At 31.6% G+C, this 20,417-nt stretch overlaps 2 protein-coding genes across 2 annotated transcripts in view; both read left to right on the top strand.

Moving 5' to 3' along the window:
* The first annotated feature begins 400 nt into the window (after positions 1 to 400).
* On the top strand, positions 401 to 1,634 carry LOC125073956 (probable deoxyhypusine synthase). The gene has a single exon (XM_047685082.1). The coding sequence runs from the start codon at positions 522 to 524 to the stop codon at positions 1,632 to 1,634; it is 1,113 nt and encodes a 370-aa protein (XP_047541038.1). The 5' UTR covers positions 401 to 521.
* Positions 1,635 to 2,127: 493 nt separating this feature from the next.
* LOC125074067 (tyrosine-protein kinase-like otk) overlaps positions 2,128 to 20,417 on the top strand; it is a 65,005-nt gene continuing 46,715 nt past the window's right edge. The window contains exons 1-2 of the mRNA XM_047685291.1: positions 2,128 to 2,376; positions 18,681 to 18,707. Coding sequence (XP_047541247.1) covers positions 2,331 to 2,376; positions 18,681 to 18,707 — 73 coding nt within the window. The 5' untranslated portion in view covers positions 2,128 to 2,330. The remainder of the gene's footprint in view (positions 2,377 to 18,680; positions 18,708 to 20,417) is intronic.

The following is a 20,417-nucleotide window of genomic DNA, read 5'->3' as shown; positions in this document are numbered from 1 at the left end:
CTAGACTAGAATAATTTTCGAATAAACGTTTTATTATCAATTTACGAGATGACAAGTCAGAGAAAGTTAATCAGTTTGTTTTATTAATAGGACAAACAAGACTTGCCTTTTATATTGTAATAAATATTACCTTCTATATGCAACAACTTGGTTTGACTTCTTCTGTGTTGTTTTCATAGACAATATTTATAAATAATTATATTATCACTCTATAATAAACTCAAAATAATTTGATAAGCAGAATTTGATTTGCTCAATATTATATCTACGTTTAGTTTTTTTAAATTAAAATTCTTATAAAAATTTAGGGTTTCTAGGTGTAATTAATCATTTTTAATTTGACACTTGACATAAAGAAATGTCAGCAGCGTCAGGTTTTGACATTGACAAATATAAATAAATGAAACTAGATTTTTCTTCAATCACATTATCACAATAACCAAACAATAACAAAGGAATCACGGGCGTGTTTGATATGCACACTAGCTTATCTATTTAAAGGTAAGTTTGAAACAATTAAAATGGAAATACAAACGAAAATCGACAAGAAAACGTTAGTCCCCGACGTCGCCGTTAGTGCTGTTTTGGTACCGAGTCAAGAATTGCCTGCGGAAACGCCTATAGTCTCAGGATATGATTGGGAAAACGGCACTGACTACAATAAAATTCTAGACAGCTATACGCACTCAGGTTTCCAAGCCACTAGCTTTGGTAAAGCTGTCGAAGAAATTAATAAAATGCTGAAATGTCGATCTGTGCCACTTACAGAAGAAACTAGCGACCCTTTTGAAGAAGATACCTTCATTAAGAAGAAAACTAATTGCACTATTTTCTTAGGTTACACATCTAATATGATTTCATCTGGGTTAAGAGATACAATTTTATTTCTCGTTAAAAATAGACTTGTAGACTGTATTGTAACTACTGCTGGAGGAGTGGAAGAAGACTTCATAAAATGCCTTGCTCCTACTTATATAGGAGACTTTAATTTAAGTGGTAAAATGTTAAGGACTCGAGGAATTAACAGGATTGGAAACCTATTGGTGCCCAATGACAATTATTGCTTGTTTGAAGAATGGGTCACTCCATTGCTGAACGAGATGTTAGATGAACAGATCAGCGATGGTATAGTCTGGACTCCTTCACGGATTATTGCCCGATTAGGAGAAAGAATTAATAATGAAAGTTCAGTATGTTACTGGGCATGGAGAAATAAAATTCCAATATTTAGCCCTGCTTTAACCGATGGATCTTTAGGAGACATGATGTATTTCCACTCATATAAACGACCAGGACTTATTATTGATATTCTCGGTGATCTACGTAGACTGAACACTATGGCTGTGAAGGCTAATAACACTGGTATGATAATTTTAGGAGGAGGTGTGATTAAACACCATATCTGTAATGCTAACTTAATGAGGAATGGTGCTGATTTTGCAGTTTATGTAAACACTGCAAGTGAATTTGATGGCAGTGACTCTGGAGCTAGACCTGATGAAGCTGTCTCTTGGGGAAAGATTCGAACCAATGCAACACCTGTCAAATTATACTCAGACGCAACACTTGTGTTTCCTCTACTAGTTGCCCAAACATTTGCAAAGTATTATTTCAAAAATAAAAAGAATGTTTAAAATGTTTGTTATTTATTTCTCCTTCCCTTTTTACAGAAGATAAAATACTTATAAACAATAACAAATTACCATAAATTTATTGAAAATGTATTGAAAATGTACTTAAATTTAATTCTAGATGATCGACATCTATTGTCGAATAGCGACAACTTTCAAATGTTACTACCGACATCTAGTATGCTATGTCAAAAGAATGATGTACAATTAAATATTTTATCATGTTGTAGATAGATTTAAGTATTGATTTATTTAATAATAAATCATTATTTTTAGATACTTTACGGACTACTTTATTAGTTAATTATATTTCATTTAAAATTCAAGTATTAAAGTCACAATGGTGTAAAACGGAACGTGATTGGTGTGAATGAACTGTCAAATATGCTATGAAGTTATCTGCTGTCTGGGCTCGGAAAACGTTTTGTATGCGTGCGTAAATGAAAACAATTTGTCTTTGTGTGCTGTCTGTGAAAGCGGTTCTTGAAAAAGCTCGAATTCGAGACCCGAGTCAACTTAGCGCTGCCGCTTGCAGTTGTACGGAACGCGCTTCGGCGTCGGACGCAAATTGAAGTATTTAGCCGAGCTTGCTTAACAAATGTTACTTCCAAGCGTTTCCTAAATTAAAAATGTTCACAATTAGTTAAAATTAACTTAAAAACAATATCAAAGTGGACGTTGTGTCATAAAGTGCTCAAAATGTGGTTGTGTCGAGATGTTTTGGTCGTTTTTCTCCTGCTATCCGGTAAGTCGCATCCTTAGTCCTTTGGCGGTTATTTATAGGTTTTACGGTCATTCGGGGCAGATATTAATGGTATTTTGTTAGGATATGTAATTCGTTGCACGTTCCGATCGTCTTTGATGTTGACACTGTTTACCGACAAACTCATTCGTTTGATGTCGGCCTTTTAAACAATGTGTCTGCATAATTAATAGTCTTCGTTACTGTTTATTGCAGTAAATGCATTGATGAATCAACCCTTAAAATGAATTATAATAATAACACTATATTAAATCAAAGATATGAAATTAGTATTGTTTATCTTGTAAGAATCTCTCCTTATTTATTGTTAAAGCATAGAATATGTTTTAATTTTTTTTTTTAATTCTTTCTTCTTTTACAAAGCAGTAATAGTCAAATTTGATTGTTATATTTAATTTACAGAATATTTGTAAACATATAACTATTTAATATTCATTACATTGAATTTAAACTAGACAATCTTTTTTATGAAAATATTTTAAAGAATTTATTCTGAATTATTAAGTATTAATTATAATATAATATATAATTCCTGTTCATATAATGTAAAACAATTACTTTTTATAACTTATTTATTTAAAGTTGTACGTAAATAAATATTTACACATCAATTTCTGTCATCAATAACTTGAGCCTTTGAATAAAAATACAACATTGCATTGTGTATTAGTAATATTAAATTGATATTGAATGCTATTATAAATGGATCCTGTTTCATATAAGTCGGGAAAAATTAATAATTGGTACTAAACACTGCCAAAGTATTGCCAACATGACTCGAAAATTATAGAAACAACCTAATTGAATGTCATATTATTGTAATTACAATAAGGTTATTTAATGCAAAATGTAATAGAAAACATAAATGTATATTTGGTAATGTTTAAAGATATATAAATAAAAAAAAAACAAATATGAAACTTGTATCAGAATATACAGCCCAATAAAGGTTTTACTAAATAATAAAATACACTTGATCATTCTGTTACACATGCTTTATATTGAGATTAATAATATTACAAGTATGAAATTTAGTAGTTATTAATAAAATTAAACTTGCTATTAAAATTCATTTAAGTCAATGTTATTGTTAGTTATATATTTTTATATAAAATTTTACATTTAAAAGTGTGTTACTTGCCATTATTACTATTGCTGCCAAACTCTATTGCAATATGTGATCAACTTTGTTGACCGAGGTTTAGCTCATGTTATAGGGATTGGTCAAAGTATACTTTGACAAAGTTTCCATAGTTCTGTAAAACTGCCAATATAAATTCAATAACTCCTAAACAACATGACATACGTAATTCCAAATTCAACTTGATTATTTTTTTTAATTTATTTAAAAATAAATTAATACATGTTTAAATACCAGACATAAATGATTATGATATTACTGCAACTGCTAATCTTACACGGATAATATTGCTGTTTTATTATTATTAAACAATAAAATGTATGCAATGTGATTGGACACCTACTAATTCCAAGAAGGTGTAATAATAAAAAATACTGATAATTAAGATTACATCGTCAATCTCAATTTTTAGAAATGTAATAACAAGTCGCCCTAAATTTTCGCATATTAATCATCACAAATAATAATACCATCAAATTTAAACCCAAGGGGATCTACTAACATAGTCTGTTTTGCACAAAGTTCTGATTTAATAAACTAGCTACCGTTACATCACACGGGGGAATATTGGTCAACGTAAAACATATATATTTTAAATAATATTATTGGTTTACGCGGCGTTATCCAGTAAAATTCCTAGTCGGCATGATTTGTATCGACATCATTAACAATAATCAAGACATTTCGACGAATTTACATTTTTTTGTAAATTGATATAATGAATGAATTAGGTATACCTGAACGCGTCTCATTAATCACTCCGGCCATCGGTGAAAATCGTATGAAATCCATTCGGTAACCTTCTGAGCTTATCGCGTTCAGACAGACTTTTTTTTATAATCTATACTAATAATATAAATGCGAAAAGATCTCGTTATTTACGAAGGTATAAAGAGAGCATGAACTCCAAGGAAGAGAATGTACCCTAAAACGTGAGAGACAATTAGTATCAAATACGTAGTGATATCAGAGAAAATGTTTGTATAGGATATTTAAAGTTGAAAAACGTAATTAATTGCTTTTTAAATTCGTAGTGAAGAAAAAGTTACGAGAAACGTGCAATCAGTGGATTATGAATACAAGCGTCTTCGTTATGCCGCGGTTGATAAAAGATTCCCTCGTTTTGAGGGTACTGAGCTTATCTTGTGCCTAATTTTTGTTTACAGTTCCTTTCAATCTCGAGAAAAAGTCTTGATTAAGTTGAAAAGTTTCGTATGAATCATAGGTAAGTATTTTCTTTTCGTGCGTGATCTATATAAACGTAATCCAAAATTCATATTTAAATAGTCTCCAGTGTAATTCGAATTGCGCTGAAAGGATAGCTTAAACAATAGGTGTAAGGATGCTTATTAGGTAATGCTCCATCGCTCATTATAAGCATCTAAATTATTTGTGGTAGGGATAGATAAGGGATGTGGCAGGTTAAAGTACAAAGACGCTAGAAGATCGTACCATATCTTAGGGATACGTGCCAGAAACATGGATGAGAAACGTATTATGCAAGTTGATTGAATATCAACCGGATTACGCCGTTCTGTATTAGAAGAATCGGGGAAGTACAAAGTTTTGTATTTCCTGAGCGAGTACACTTGCCAAATTATATAAAAGTAAAGTTAAAGTCTGTAAATGTTCCACTGCTAGGCCAAAGCCTCCTCTTCCCTCGAAGAGAAAACTTCGCCGTTGTCAGTTGGATAGTCATATGACGGAATATCACGACGATTTTCGTCAGCGCCGAACAGGAGAAGAATTATTGACACAAGTGATGCACATTTTTGCTTAGTTGTTGCCTGTTCTAGCCATTGGGTTTCGTTTTGTTACAGCATATAATTTAGAGCTCGACTCCTCTAGAGACAGACAAGATATTTGTCCTCACTAGAAGTTTTATTATCACACAGAATTAACAATAATTAAGTTCAAAACTCTAAAATAAGTCCATATTTTGGAATACGTCTCAAAATTGTAATAACTAATGGAAAAACAAAAACGGAGGGCATTTTTTTTTTAATTTTTAATTTATGGTTTGGTAAAAATGAGTCTTAAAACAGTAATCATTTTTAAACCCACAAAAGAATAATTGGGCGGAGAAGAATTGATTGCCGAAAAATACAGGCCAGGTAGCTATTTTGCACAGCGGGGTGTATTTTTTAATTAAGTTTGCCCAATAACGTTTTGAGTTATTGTGGTATATTTGATTTGAGTATTGAGAAATACCAAAAATATCGTAAAATTTCGTTTACGGGTTTTTAAATTAAATAATATAGGGGTTCTTTTAAATATATCCTCTTGTGTCATTGTAAAATTCTAACCGAAATACTGTCCGGAAGAAATCGCCGTTAAGCGATAACTCTGCTTGTATGTTTTGTACATACAAGCGTGTTTATTATGATAAGTACTTCTGTATTTCTTTTATCTGTGTGGTGTACAATTAATTATCTATCTATTCGTTTGTTTAGCTAAAATATTTGTCGTGGCTTATATAGATGACGTATGATTTTCATTATGTATAATTCTTAATTTTAAGATAAATATATATATTGATGGCTTCAATAGACATAATCTCATTTTCGCTTATGAGTTAACCTGTAATATTATATATAATTATAAATGACATAAACGTAAAGGTTAGTGGAGGCTAGATAACAAATTCTGTTTATTTTTATTATATGTGAACAAAAGAAATAACCATATAATATTATGTAAAGACAATTTAATTTAGAATTTACAATTGAACTCGATTAGGTCCCAATCTGGCTCATTGTGACTGGCAATCTTTTATTATTCAAGTATGAATGTGGAGCTAACAAATTACATACCTTATCTTACTGAGTAGCTCTAAGATTTTCTGCACTAGCAATTCTGGTACTTGGAATACTGACAATTCTATATTCAAAACGGTTAAACCGTTTGAAGGAGGAAAGGTTAGTATAACCGATAATAATTATAGCGTATTTAATTATTAATACATAGACTTGCCCTATTGTTAAGTATTTAATGCTAATTTCTTTATTCCTTTACGGTACGATTTCTATGAAATCGATATAAGAAACAAGAAATTATTCAAATTGTTCGACTCATTAGATCTTACACCTGCACGCAATACATGACACACTTCGTATCACAAAGGGCCATTAAACTACTCCCTGATCCCGAACTCTTTCATTGTAACGTAATAGCTGTTAGGGTTCTCTGTTTTCAGCTATTGTAGTAATCGGCACCCTAATAAGGGTCTAAGGGTAAAAGTAGCGGCCGCTCTAGACGCCAGTGAGAAAGGGCACCGAAATTCTGTTAGCTAGAATTTTTTGCCAAGCTTTGGTCAATTTATCCGACTTAAAACATTAAAATGAAGGTATCATTAGTTGATTTTCACTTAGGAATAAATATAGTAATTTTATGTATTTAATTAATATGGCTATGTAATTTTTGTGTCTGAAAAAAGTGTCGGCTCAGTGATGTAGTTCAGAATTTAATTTAATTATAAGTAAAACTAACGATTTTAGTACATAATATAATTTTTTTTTTTAATAATTTTTGGTTTACAAGCTTTCAGTATATATGCAATATTGTGAGATTGTCTAAAATAGTTCACAAAGAAAACTGGATTTTGGTTTTACCAAATTAAATTTTAATATAAGAGGCGATGGCATGATATGGTAAATTGACTATGAGGGTGCTTGAAGGCTTCGTCGTTGTGAATTAAGATGTCCTAATTATTGCGCTGTCTAAGAGCCCTAATACTTGAGTTTGTTCAATATTTCCTTTCCAACATTATTTGCTACGAAAATTTATGTAATTGATGTGTACTTTTTATGCCCCACATCTCCCGTCTGATGAGAGAGCTACCAACTATATATTTTTATAATGAAATAACCAATTAAAATACATTAATAGACCAAAGGATTTAGTCTGATCTCCAAAACTATATGAGGAATCTATGAAATATTTTTAATGAACTAACTAATTGTTTATCATGAAGGCAAGGGTGGAACCCTGAGTGGAGCATACTTTAATTGAAAGAAAAAAATAGTATCTTTTATTACTACAAAATAAACGAATAATGTCAATTTAAATGTTAATAACGCAAATAACGCTAAATCCATAAACAATTTATTATTTGAGATATTTATAATATTCAATTAAAACTAAAAATACGTAAGAGTTGTTTGCAATAATCCTGTGGGAGTAAAACGGAGCTAATTACTATATAGCTATCACTATATTGTGATATATATAAAAAAATTGTCTCGACGTCTCGTAATAGCTACTTAACATGTATTAAAACTTGCTCTATTGTGACATGTCGCCATCTCAGTAGTAATAACATAAAGTGCTAGGTATCCTGATAAGCAATCGTTGGTAACCAACGAGCAACCAACGTCACCCCAGGGCAGGGTGCGTTGATATAAAACCCGACATGTTTACGACCGTGACTCCCCCTTCTAACTGTGGTCCAAATTATAAGAAAGATGCGTTTTTAACGTATCAAGTGTTAGGAATAGAACAGGTATTAAATTAAGTGTTTATTTATTTTCGAGAGCTTTATTTTGGTTTACCAATTTGGGGTATCAAAGAGAGATGTATTATTTTTCTTACACCGCAACTTTCAATAGGGATTAGCTAGAATAGCTACAAAACCACAACCACTCGTACCAATTAAAATAGGGTAGTTAGCAAAGGCAGTCGCCAGAATATAAACTGTCGTGACTTATAATGCACATAAACTCGTCCGTGATTGTGTGTATTGCGGACCCATCATATTATTTATTTATTTGATAACACCAACAAGTAATACAACAAAAATACACTATAGACCAAAAATCATCAAAAGTAACTGCGTACTTTTTTACAGGTTCTAAAATTCTTTGTGAGTTGAAGTATAAGTCAACATTGTAAAAACATGACAGAAATGGAGTAAAGCGTGCATCTGTGTTTGTGCATACACTTGTTCCTTATTATATCTGATGACTAGTCAGGGAGTATGACGGATTTTTCTTAACAGAATATTATGGTAAGACACATGAGCAAGAAAAAATGCTTGAAATTGCGTCTCCAAAGAGTTCGTATATATATTTGAACTTTGATTTTTCTTTTTTATTAATAAGTTATGCAAGGGTTATGTTATTCTTCCAGCTTACTCCTATAAATTAGACCGTCAGGGAACTCGTTGTAAAATTAACATTGTTAATCAAAAGTAAACTTTAGTTCACTTTGTTTAAAGTCGAGATTTAAATTACTCCTATTCAATGCGAAAGTGGTGTACACTTTTTAGTCTTTAAAATTTATATTTTTTTTATTTTTCAATGGACGAAACAGCGAATCAAATTGCAACCCAGAAAGATCTAGAATTATCTTTTATAAAGCTTATTATTTAAAGAATGAATGAATTTGTGTCGTTGGTTTTGAACTCACGGTCTTTGTTTGGGATAATACAAGCGTCTAGATTTCGTGGACCGTTTTAGATTGTTTCTCTACTTACTGCGGATTAAAATAATAGAAAACGAAGTGCAGATATCGCGACAATTCTGAAATTATTTTAAAAATATTATATTTATAAGTATGTTATTGCCCTACAGCCAGATAAGGGTCTTAGGACCTTTTCGACTGGATAAAGCCGATGAGTTCATGTATATCAAACTAGTATAATAAACGCAAAAGTATGTTTATTTGTTTGTTTAGCTTTCTCGTCGTAACTCGTGTCAGAGGTATCGAAAAGGACATAGAATACTGAAGCACCTGAACCGCCTCTAACCCAGGTGAAGAACAGGCTAAAAACTTGTATCTTATATGCCTACTTGAAGAACGTCAAACTTCTTCTAGGAATTTGGTCCAGTTTTTAAACACTCGCATTACTGAATAAAGAACCTTATCTATATATGTTTATTATAAGTATGTTGACAATTGTTAGGCAACTGAAATACTGGGCCGATCATGTCTTATTTATCACGTGTGATGTGCTTTAGTCTGCATTACCATTGTAAGTATTTACAATGAGCCTGGGAAGATTTCGACCACTGCTACGCAGGAAATATAGTGAGCAAGAGTGTATGCAAACAGAAATACACTCACTATTCCCTTACTCTTATATAAATATATTTATAATATAGTTAGGCGGACAGGCAAATGCCCACTGCCCAAATAAACATTGGCGCTGTAAGAAATATTAACGAATCCTCACATCGCCAATGCGACCAACTTCGGGGAGATAGAATGCGCCTGTAGTTTGACTGACTCACATTTAATACCACAATACTAGTATTGTGGTTGAATATCGGATGACTAATCTAACCAGGCGGGCTTGCACGAAGTTTTACCAAGCGACGAAATTTTACACGATTAGATAGTGCAGGACCAGAGTTTGCCAGGCACGGGAATATCATCACGACCAATTTCCAAACTTATCTGTTACTGAGAATTTCAACAGACCAACAGACAAACTTATTAACATTTTATTGTTCGGATCCTGTGTTGCCACCTACACACACTGACCACACCTGTAAGTATGTGTGTGTCATATCCTGAATTTATAATGATACTGAATTTAAAATGAGTTCCACCAAAACGATGGAGCTGAAATTTTGCTTAAAATATTGGTTCTATGAAAATAAAATATAGAATTTTAAATATTGTGACCTGTTTAAAATTATCACCAAATAAAAGCTTGTTTAAAAAACAAATATAGGTAAAAGATGAATGTTGCACACAAACCCGCAGGATACGTCTAGTAAGTGATGTATTTTCACTTTGCAATCTTTTTTAAAGCACTTTTTTTTGTAAGGAACGTAAAAAAAAATCTTTCTCGAGTTGCCTGAAGACACTTGGCATTTTGCGATGTCGGCTCAACCATGTCAAGCGTGTCTGGTATGAAAAGCACTACTCGCATTTAGACAACTTTCAGTGGAGTCTAAATGTACTACCGTTTTTACCGACTACATGGACCTGAATGACAGTAACGCTTTTACGTTGTTTACTTATGCAAAGGATATTTTCTATTTTTTGTTTTTTTTAATAGCTTTCTTCTGAAATCCTAAATAGAGAAGTAAAGTGTAGAGAAAATTTGAAGGCACCTCGGCTAGAGAAGAGAAAGTAGACACAATTATATTTTAATATAAAAAAATATAAGTGCGTTTCGAGACGCCCGACAGAAATAAAGACGGACAGACTGGCAGACCGTAACGCGTTACGTAACGAAGCGCTTTACCCTCTAATAAGAAGTTATCACATCAAAAACAGATATTAAAAAATCTCGCGTGTATATTCTAAATCAACTCTTGGAGTAAAAACTAAGCAAATATTATACTGACATATCTAATTTTAGAATGCAGGTAAATTTACGAAGCCGATTTTTATTTACAGCTGGACCTTTTGGAGAAGATTTGAAAATTATTGTTCCACATGGCTCCGATGCCCATTGGTCGATACGTGTGTTGTACGTATTCATACGACATGCAGGTTTACTTGTCTCACTCGTATTTTCCTACTCAAATTAATTCTGAATAGGAATAACTACAAGCGACCTAACATCATGGTTTTATCGGTGAATTTAGCGACGAACAAGTTAACGAATCACCAACGCAATTCTTTCCACTTCCTAACAATGGATGATATTGTGTTGTTGTGACTTGATCTTACAACAATACTGCATATAGTACAATCTTTTTGCTAAATACTGAACTGTTATGGATCACTTAAACTTAGGTTTATAAGTACAAGGCAAATTATTAAATATTTCCGTTTTTATTTGTAGTAATATCTTATTTATAGTATTATGCAAAGTGTCACCACATCCCATAGACATTGGTACTTGGTAAATATGAGAAATAATTATAATTCCTCATACCACCAATGCGCCACCAATCCTGGGAACTAATATGTGACACCCCCCCACCCCTCACATGCGATTGTAAACTATTAGGGAACGTGGTCTTTGTATGTATTCTTTTTTATATATTTAATTAATCAATCATTTTCTTTTTTGATCAGTATGTATGTGTATATATGTACATGATGACCGGTAGTGTTACGACAATACAGACGAAAAGCACTATCAATATAACAGGTTTATTATATATACTTTTTTTTTGCTTAATCGTACCCGATACAAGATCTAGCTTACACGCTGTACGTGTATTAGTCAAACGATAAACCTTTTAAAGCACTTAAAAAGGGATAATTCTACTGAAAATAATTGGTCCAGAGAATTTTCGTTTGTTTTTTTTTTACCCTAAAAATTACAACCCTATGCCAAAAACTAGTAATGGTACCACGCATAAAAGCTACTTTAAAGTAAGCGAAAGCACCCATTACAAGCACAATGCATCTTTCAGAGCTACTTTTCAAATTTACGGGCATATACGCAGACGAGCCATTATGTACACGCCCACTGTACGATCGTGTGCCATTTTTCTAATGTATATTTTTGGTGTCAACGGTACAGTTCTTTTAATCCGCAACCTTTCCTCTTTTAATATTAAAAAAAAAAGGTTTTTTGTTTTTTTTTTACTTTCCTTAATTTTTAACTCAATATTTTATCACTTCCAAAGTAATAATTAGAAATAATGGTTGACGTAAACTCTTAAGAATTTTTTGTTGATTTTGTCTTTTCGCCCGATAATGTTGTACCACGTCTATGAATTTCGATTCAGCGTGTTTAGTAAGAAAAATAACTCTGGTTTCTGACATTGTCACTGGCACGATGCATTCAGACTATTTTTATTGAGTACCGACTCAATAAGTCTTTACCGTACCTACCCAGACTGGCATGCACAAAGCCCTATGACATTTGAAAGTATTGTGCTAAATACATATCCTAAATTAAATAATATGTAAATTTTTTTTTGTTTTTATTTTTTTTTCCCCCCTTATTTGATTTACTGCGCAAAGAAGCGGATGTGTATCAGCTTGTGATTTGTAAATTCATATGATACTGCCTTGGCACATTATAGCTCAGAGGTGTATCACGACTTCCACTTATACTATAGACTCAACTTCTAACTCTCTAAATAAAACTCAAATAAATCATAAAGAGAAGAGATTTTTTGTTTATAATCGATAAACTCAGAAACTACTGAACCTACTTAAAGTTACTTTAACTCCAAAAGTATCATAGGCTATAATTTAATTAAGTAATATTTAGATATTATCTTAATATTGTATGGATGCACTCTTATAGTTATAACCAGAATTACAAGCGGGTACTGCGGACAGTGGACATAGCTGGTCTAACATATATTGAATTTAAATTATATATGGTTGCAAAAAGCAAAATCGTAACATAACGACACGCCACGCCAGATCAGACAGACGGATTAACGAATACGGAAACTAATATTTAACCGAAGCCATTAACAAAAACACGGACGACATGAAACACTCCAGCTCAACCAGCGAGCGTAACGTGTCGCAACACGTCGCAATTAAAACCCGAGCTAACGAATCGCGACTACGTACGAGTGCTTCGCAAATAAGGATCGTGTACCACTGATTATAGCGCTACATTATAAATGGATAAGTTTGTATGTTTGGTTGTTTGTTACTTAATAACTCAAAACGAATGGATGGATTCGCTGACTTAACACGAAGACTACCTAATACCTGTCCCTCTTACAGACACATCATATAGGCGAAAGCTAGTACCTACACGCATTATTTAAGTGTAATGTCTTTGTGAAAACTTGTCTGGATTATTGCCAAATATGTTTAATTCATTCTGTTGTCTTCCAATTTAACTTTGTGAATTTAAGAAGACAATATCTCAGATGTCGTGGTAGTCGTGATATTTATAAGAGTTTATACTTCGATAGTTATTTGTTTTGTGTATACTTCTTTTAATCCGAATGTCTGGGAAGAGTTTCGTACTTATTACCAGAAGGCCCATTTGGCTGTCTGGCATTCCGCTGTAAGTAAATAACGAATGTTGCACAAGATAATCAATGTCGTTAAATTTACGATCGTCGACAAGCCCGCTAAGTATCACCCACTTAATACCAAGCCTCTGCCAAGTTATTTGTATTATAAATTATGTGTTAATATGTAATAGTGGTTGGTGGAAACTTTTTTTTTTTAATTACAAAAGGCGAACGCGCCGTTAGTCTTGGTGGTTGCAGATATATACTGGAACTGTAAGAAATATTTAAACGAATTCTCACTATGTTAATGTTCTGCCATCTTAAGATGTAACGTTAAATTATACCACATTACTCGCTATTCAGTTTGTGTTGATGGTGGTTTAAATGGGCATAAAGATCTAGTGCGAGTTAAACCATTCCTCATTTCTCATTTCTTCATAAGTAAGGAATATTAGAACTGATGTTTCTATCGTTTCCATATATCTATACTATTATTATAAATGCGAAAGTAACTTTCTCTGTCTGTTACTCTTTCACGGTCAAACCACTGAATCGAATTTGATGAAATTTGTTTATGAAATAAGCTTGAACCCAAGGACGGACATAAATACAAAACACAAAAAAATACTTCACGTATGTTTTTATATTATTTGTACTGTTTTATATCTTAAATCTATTCATTGATATATTTTTCATTTGATATCTTATATATTGGAAATTAGCGTTCTTTAGTGCTACGTTTTGTGGACGACATGCTTTACATGCACGTTATCACTAACTTACAACGTTAACAGGGGGTCAACTTTGTCTTGGTAAGGCGGCGTTATATCGATCTCGTATGTATTAGAATGGGGGAGACACAACATACTATTTACGCGAATTTGACTTTTGTTTATTAATTTAGCTGGGAGTGAAAAAACTATTAATATATATAGATGTTTATGGCATTTATTTAAATATGCTAATAGTTTTTTTTTTTTAATAAATAGACTATTGATATTAATTGACCTTCTTAATAAAAACAAAAATTAGTATTCGTATGTCTTTCCTTTGCGTTGCTGCGTTTGTAACGTAAAATAAAAAGAAAAAATCTTTGTAAGTTTGTCTTTCAATGTTAACGTGCTTTGTAGACCTTTGTTTTACCCCTGCGAAGCCGGGGTTGGTAGTAAGTTATTAAATATTATAAAAAATATGAATATAAAGTCGAATGATTACTTTTCGACAATGTATTAAACGGAAAGATAAAAATGTTTGCTTAATTTGACGTCTCCGAGTGTCGAATTTAAAATGTTGCTTCTTAAATCAAGTCTTTGTGAAATTTTATCCAATAATATTGGTAGGTATTCATTATTTTAGAGGACATACAAATCGTATATGCTATTCGAGGAAAATAATTTCTCAATTACTCAATTTTAGTATTTGATTCTATATTTTTATTTGGTTTTTACTGTTATGAATTATTTTTTCACTTTTTATTGAAACTGTGTTTAAATATTTTTTTACTTAAGAGGACTACAAGAGCTAAGTGCCCTTGAGAATCGCACGCACACACTTACAAAATCGACAAAAACGGCAAGCCCGTGTACTAAGGGTTAAGCGAGGTAACGAGATTACGCCTAAATATTCTAATAGATGGCGCCAAACCGAGCGACGTAAGATCAATCATAAATCTCATAAAAAATAGATAGGACAACAGAATTATTTTTATTTCTTTCGATGTTAGTTAACAAATGATTATAAAATAAAACTGATTCAATTAAACTTACAATATTTTTATTTATATTTTGTATACAATAAAATAGAAAGTTAGTTTTAACCTTTTTTTTTCTTTTATTTATATTATTATACCACAATTAGTTCTTATACTAAATATTAAAACATACAAATTTTTAACATTTTATAAAAGTTTAATGATCTATTTATATAATAAAATCGTAAGTGTTCGAAATCTGTAGTGTAATGACCGTGGGATAACATATAGCGTAGTATTTGTTCCTTTTATTAATATTGGTTCATAAAGAAAAAAAATATATTCAATTTAAAAAAAAAACATCTAAATATTTACTAGTAAAAAATGTTGTCAATTCGATTTGGTTGAATCATTGATGAATCAAAGGTTAATCATAATAGGTTTAATCATAAATCTCATAAAAATAGATAGGATATTAGAATTATTTGTATTGCTTTTGACTGTTATTCGAAAATGATTAAAAAATAAAACTGATTTAATTAAACTTAAATACTTTAATTTATATTTGGTACTACAATAAAAAGAAAAAAAACATTTAGTGTTAATTTTTTTATTAAAATCTTTTATTTAATTTCACTTGTATGTATGAATGTATGAACATATGTCCTGGAATCTTGCAATCAATATTACACCCACTTCCACTGAAGCTATGGAGCTGAAAGTTGGTACACATATTTAGTCTTAATGAGACAATGCACGATTCATGAATTGCTGCCATATTCAATCCAATATGGCGGACGTTACAAAAAAATTAAAATTTTTGAATTACATACAAATGACACTTCTGAATATTCTAGTTCTCTGGTTCACAACAATTACATTTTTTTTTGTTACGACTTTACTTTTTTATTATTATTAAAATTAGTTCATACATAACTTTAATTCTTATTATAAACAAAATCGATAAAATTAAACTCTTACGCAATATAAATAGCTTCCGTGTTGTTGTTTTCGACTTTCTTTATTCTGTAAAAAATAAATATATGTTAGTAATTACATTTCTATTAATTATAAAATTATGTATTTAAAAAATATGTATCTAAATATGTCATAGTAGTTATAATGAAAAAAAATGCTTCGAGTTCATGGGGATCGAACGTAGTCAACTCTCAATTGATGTTTTCCTTCCTTTGACCAAATACTCTATCGTAGTTATTAAGAATGGCTCGAAAAATCTGATTATATGCGAACTGATTGCACATTTTTCTAATAGATGTTTTCAATATTCATAATTTATAAAAAAAAAAATATGTTTACTAATTAAATACTCTTACCTTTTAATATCGTTCATATGTATGTTCGGCGCTTGATTTATATAAACGTTTTTTAGTTTTCCTCACGCCTTTCACTTTATTTCCCATATTTACACAATTAAAATTTATAACAAATAATATAATAAAAAAACAAATGCCTAATTACTACTACACTATTTTAACTTAATATATTTATTTACAAGAAAGAATAAAATTTATTATAAGAAAACATGCAACAATGAATTTACAATTAAAATTACAAAAAAATATCTCGTAACGTAATGAATGATGCGGCGAAAAGATCGACACGTCTGTATAGCATCAGGCCTCAGCCGGCATTGTCTGTACACGGCGTTTACGCACACATGCGTACGCATTTTGTTCGAAAATAAGAATATCGGATTTAAAAAAAATCTATTGATTTTACTAAAAAAGTGACACCCAGGTTAAATAGTATATTGCTTGTAGAATAATCTGACAAAAAACCTGAATTATGGAACGTATATAAGTATAGTTATTATTGATTAAAAGATCTTTTTAGAGGTAACTTTGTGATTTTTTTCTATCGTACCAAATTAATTACATCATGTTTTCAAAATAACAAATACTTAGCATGTATCCTGAAGATTATCATATATTTTTTTCATTTGGATTACTGCATTGGATCATATACTTTTTTGCATTATAAAACTTGCATTTAGCTCATGTAGTCCCCTTAATAGTTAATGTTGTGGTCTCCTTTGGTTGAAGGAGCGCACAACTTGTAAACCTTACATTGATTCATTTTAAAAATATTTATTTACTTGGGGGTGGTTGGTCTGTCTCGTCGAACTCGTCTGAGTAGTACCATCCACTCGTCATCCACCACTGATCATTTGTTCGTCCGCCTACCTATACCATAAAAAAATCTTAAGACTCATAAATAAATATTAAATACAAAATAAAGATTCAAAAGTGTAAAAATATATAGCGTTTAGTTACTCTATGGAGCGAGGTCCTAATTGAATGAATAATATTATAATATTTAATTAATTTTCTTATATTATTAATTTTCATATATAGATTTACACGACTATTTTTTTTAAATCGTAAAACGGGGAATATTGCGTTCTATCCAGCTGATGGTAAGTAGTGACTGTAGCCGACAACTACAGTATAAGGAGAGTTCATATTTAATTAATTTGGGAAACTCCCATATTATAGTGCTTCTGGATAACCTCAAAAGGAAGAACATTCCACGACCTGCACGTGCACGGAATGATCTCGATGCACTTACGTTGACGATTTGTCAATTTTCCGCATAGCGTGGTTGAAATTCCTTTCATTAGGGAGGGTGCGATGACGGAACATCTTGACAGATATTTCTATTGTTTTTATAATGTTAATACTATACATAGATACTCTTTTTTAATTAAATAAAGCATAAGCCTATAAAAAATCCAAGGCTGAGCTAAGCTTACTACGCACTATGAGTTGTAGGCTGGTGGATACACATGTAGGAGATTTTCATCCGATACATGCAAGTTTCCTTACGACGTTTTCCTTCACCGCCGAACCCCAGATCAGTTATAAACACAAATCAACATGAAAATTCAGTATGTTTGGCCTAGTTTGAGCCCGTAATTTTCGGTTAAGATTGACGTATTCAATCTTTTGAACATCCATCTCGACTCTTAACTCTTAGTAAGTCATCCCTATCATATGTTTTAATATATGTATTTATAAGAAAATGTAATGATGAAAATGTAATTATGAAGAAAATGTATTCTTGTATTATATATGACGGCGCGGTAATAATTTCAGAGGGAGATTTATTATTAATGATAGTTTGATTGTTTTGAATGACGTTCGTGTTGATCAATTGTTTGTATCCGGTCTGATAATTATTTTGATTTTTGTGATAACAAATTGTCTATTTCTAATCGAATATTTATGTTAAGAGCTGGTAGTCCCGAATAGGGTAGTGTGTCATAAAACGCGCTGACAGCTGATTCATTCGACTTGTCGCCGTCGCACGAGGCAGACACTTACTAACCTATTGGCTCTCAATCGAAGTTAATCAACCTAACCGTATTATATTTTGTGTATTTGTACTGAGTAATAAAATAATAGTTTACTGAACAATTATAATGCATCTTTATTTCAGATATTCCGCCATTATCACACGCACCATGGAGGATAACAGCCAAGAACATTATAAAGCCCTTCTGATGATCCGACATATATATTTGTCAAAATTTGTCATGTTTAGATATTAGTGTGTCGTTTTGGAGATATTACATTTTTATTATTTGTTTCAGGAATCAAGCTTGCCATGGGACTGGATGGTAAGTCGATTTCTTTTTCAATTGAATGACGACTGCTATTAGAAGTATGATTAGAATCAATCGTCAGATATAACACTGAAAATAATTGAGGAATACTCGATTTCAAAGTTCTAGTCGTAACTGATGGACCCATAGATGATACCTACTTAGACGCCACTACCGCCTAAAAAATACTATGAACGGCAAAATGGTGAACGAAAGTCTAACTAAATTTGAAACTGTATGATCTTAATTCCGTATATCTTTAAAAATGGGATTCCCGTTTTTTATTAGTAACAAACCGATTAGTATAAATTTAAATTCATGGACCATTAACTCACCGAAGTTTGCATACAGAATTAGTTAATTTAAATATATTTGAAGTCTGTCTTTTAAGGTGCCGTCTCAGGTATTTTAATTAATAATGGATTAAGCGTACCATTTAAAAAAACGTGATCTTTGATTATTTACATAGACTGCCAAGCTGATAACGCGTCGAAAAAATAGTGACCAAAATTTTTTCGACGCGTTTTACCTACACGTACACTAGTAAAGTAATATGACCTTTGGTGACTACCAAGTGTAGTCGTCACGCACAAAAAGATGCTAAAGTTGACTCGTTTGTCTGGAAAATAAAAGGACTGTTTTATCTACAATTTTGATGAATCTACATCAGACAAAGCGTTTGTGGAGATTAATCTTTGGTGTATATTCCTAATATTGTGATGGAGTTTTTTTTTTGTTTTGCCGCATGTTTTATTTTATTTCCAGACAGCATTCACTTCACAAAAATATAAAGCTCAAGTCTCGTTTGCGATCATCTGCTTTTGTCTACGAGAAGGTTTACTATTGTGATAAACGATAATTTTGATAAATAAGTCATTTTACTCAATACAATATTATATTAAAGATACAGGATGTATACAAGTTATTTGTACTTGACATACTCTGTAATTAAAATGGTGCAAAAATGTGACTATTGACTATCTTGCCGGTTCTTCTCGGTAGAATCTAACTTGACGAGATTCTAAAATAAATTGCATATGAATATTTTAGTATAGATTTTTTGACTTTTCGATTTAACTATGTTTAATCTTTTCGCCTGTTGTGTTGTTTCGAATTTATTTAATCTCGAGACTCGATCTATTTAAATGGACTACATGCAGAAGTTGAGCACGTGACTCGCCTACTTAACGTCGATATGTCGCGTGATTTGTCCGAATAAAATCCTAAATGTCGACATATAAATGCAAATTACGTATTTTACTTCAAACATCAACTTAGTTTTAGATTGTACTTGCAATTTACATATAATAGAAATAAGGTTGTGTCTTAACGTCTGTCTGTGGTATTTTCTCATAAGAATAATATAAATATGACAAAATAACTAATTAAAAAAGGGCGAGTTTAACTCGATATAAGGGATACCAGTTATGGTCCTGATTTAAAGGATTTCGGAGGTCCTGGAATTTAACATCTAGTCGCGCCAATTGAGAAATATATTGTAGCCGAAGTCTGGAATTTGGAACATGTTAAACCTCTGTCTGAACATTTTTCTCTCGTTTCGGACTTATCGTCCTATCAGATAATGAAAGTGCACTTACTATATGGAGTCAACTTGTGTTTGCGTACAGATTTGTGAACTATAATAATATAATACGTACCGGCTACTCTCCGTTGAAAATGAGTGACCTTTGAATAAAGCCAGGACCATAAGCGATAAAATAATTT

The sequence above is a fragment of the Vanessa atalanta genome, chromosome 26 (assembly GCF_905147765.1).
Source record: "Vanessa atalanta chromosome 26, ilVanAtal1.2, whole genome shotgun sequence".
NCBI lineage: Eukaryota > Metazoa > Arthropoda > Insecta > Lepidoptera > Nymphalidae > Vanessa > Vanessa atalanta.
The sequence above is the reverse complement of the archived record's forward strand: the minus strand, read 5'-3'. Positions and strand labels throughout refer to the sequence as shown.

Coding starts and splice junctions, on each gene's coding strand:
- LOC125073956 (XM_047685082.1), top strand. CDS start 522: ATGGAAATACAAACGAAAATCGACAAGAAAACGTTAGTCCCCGACGTC.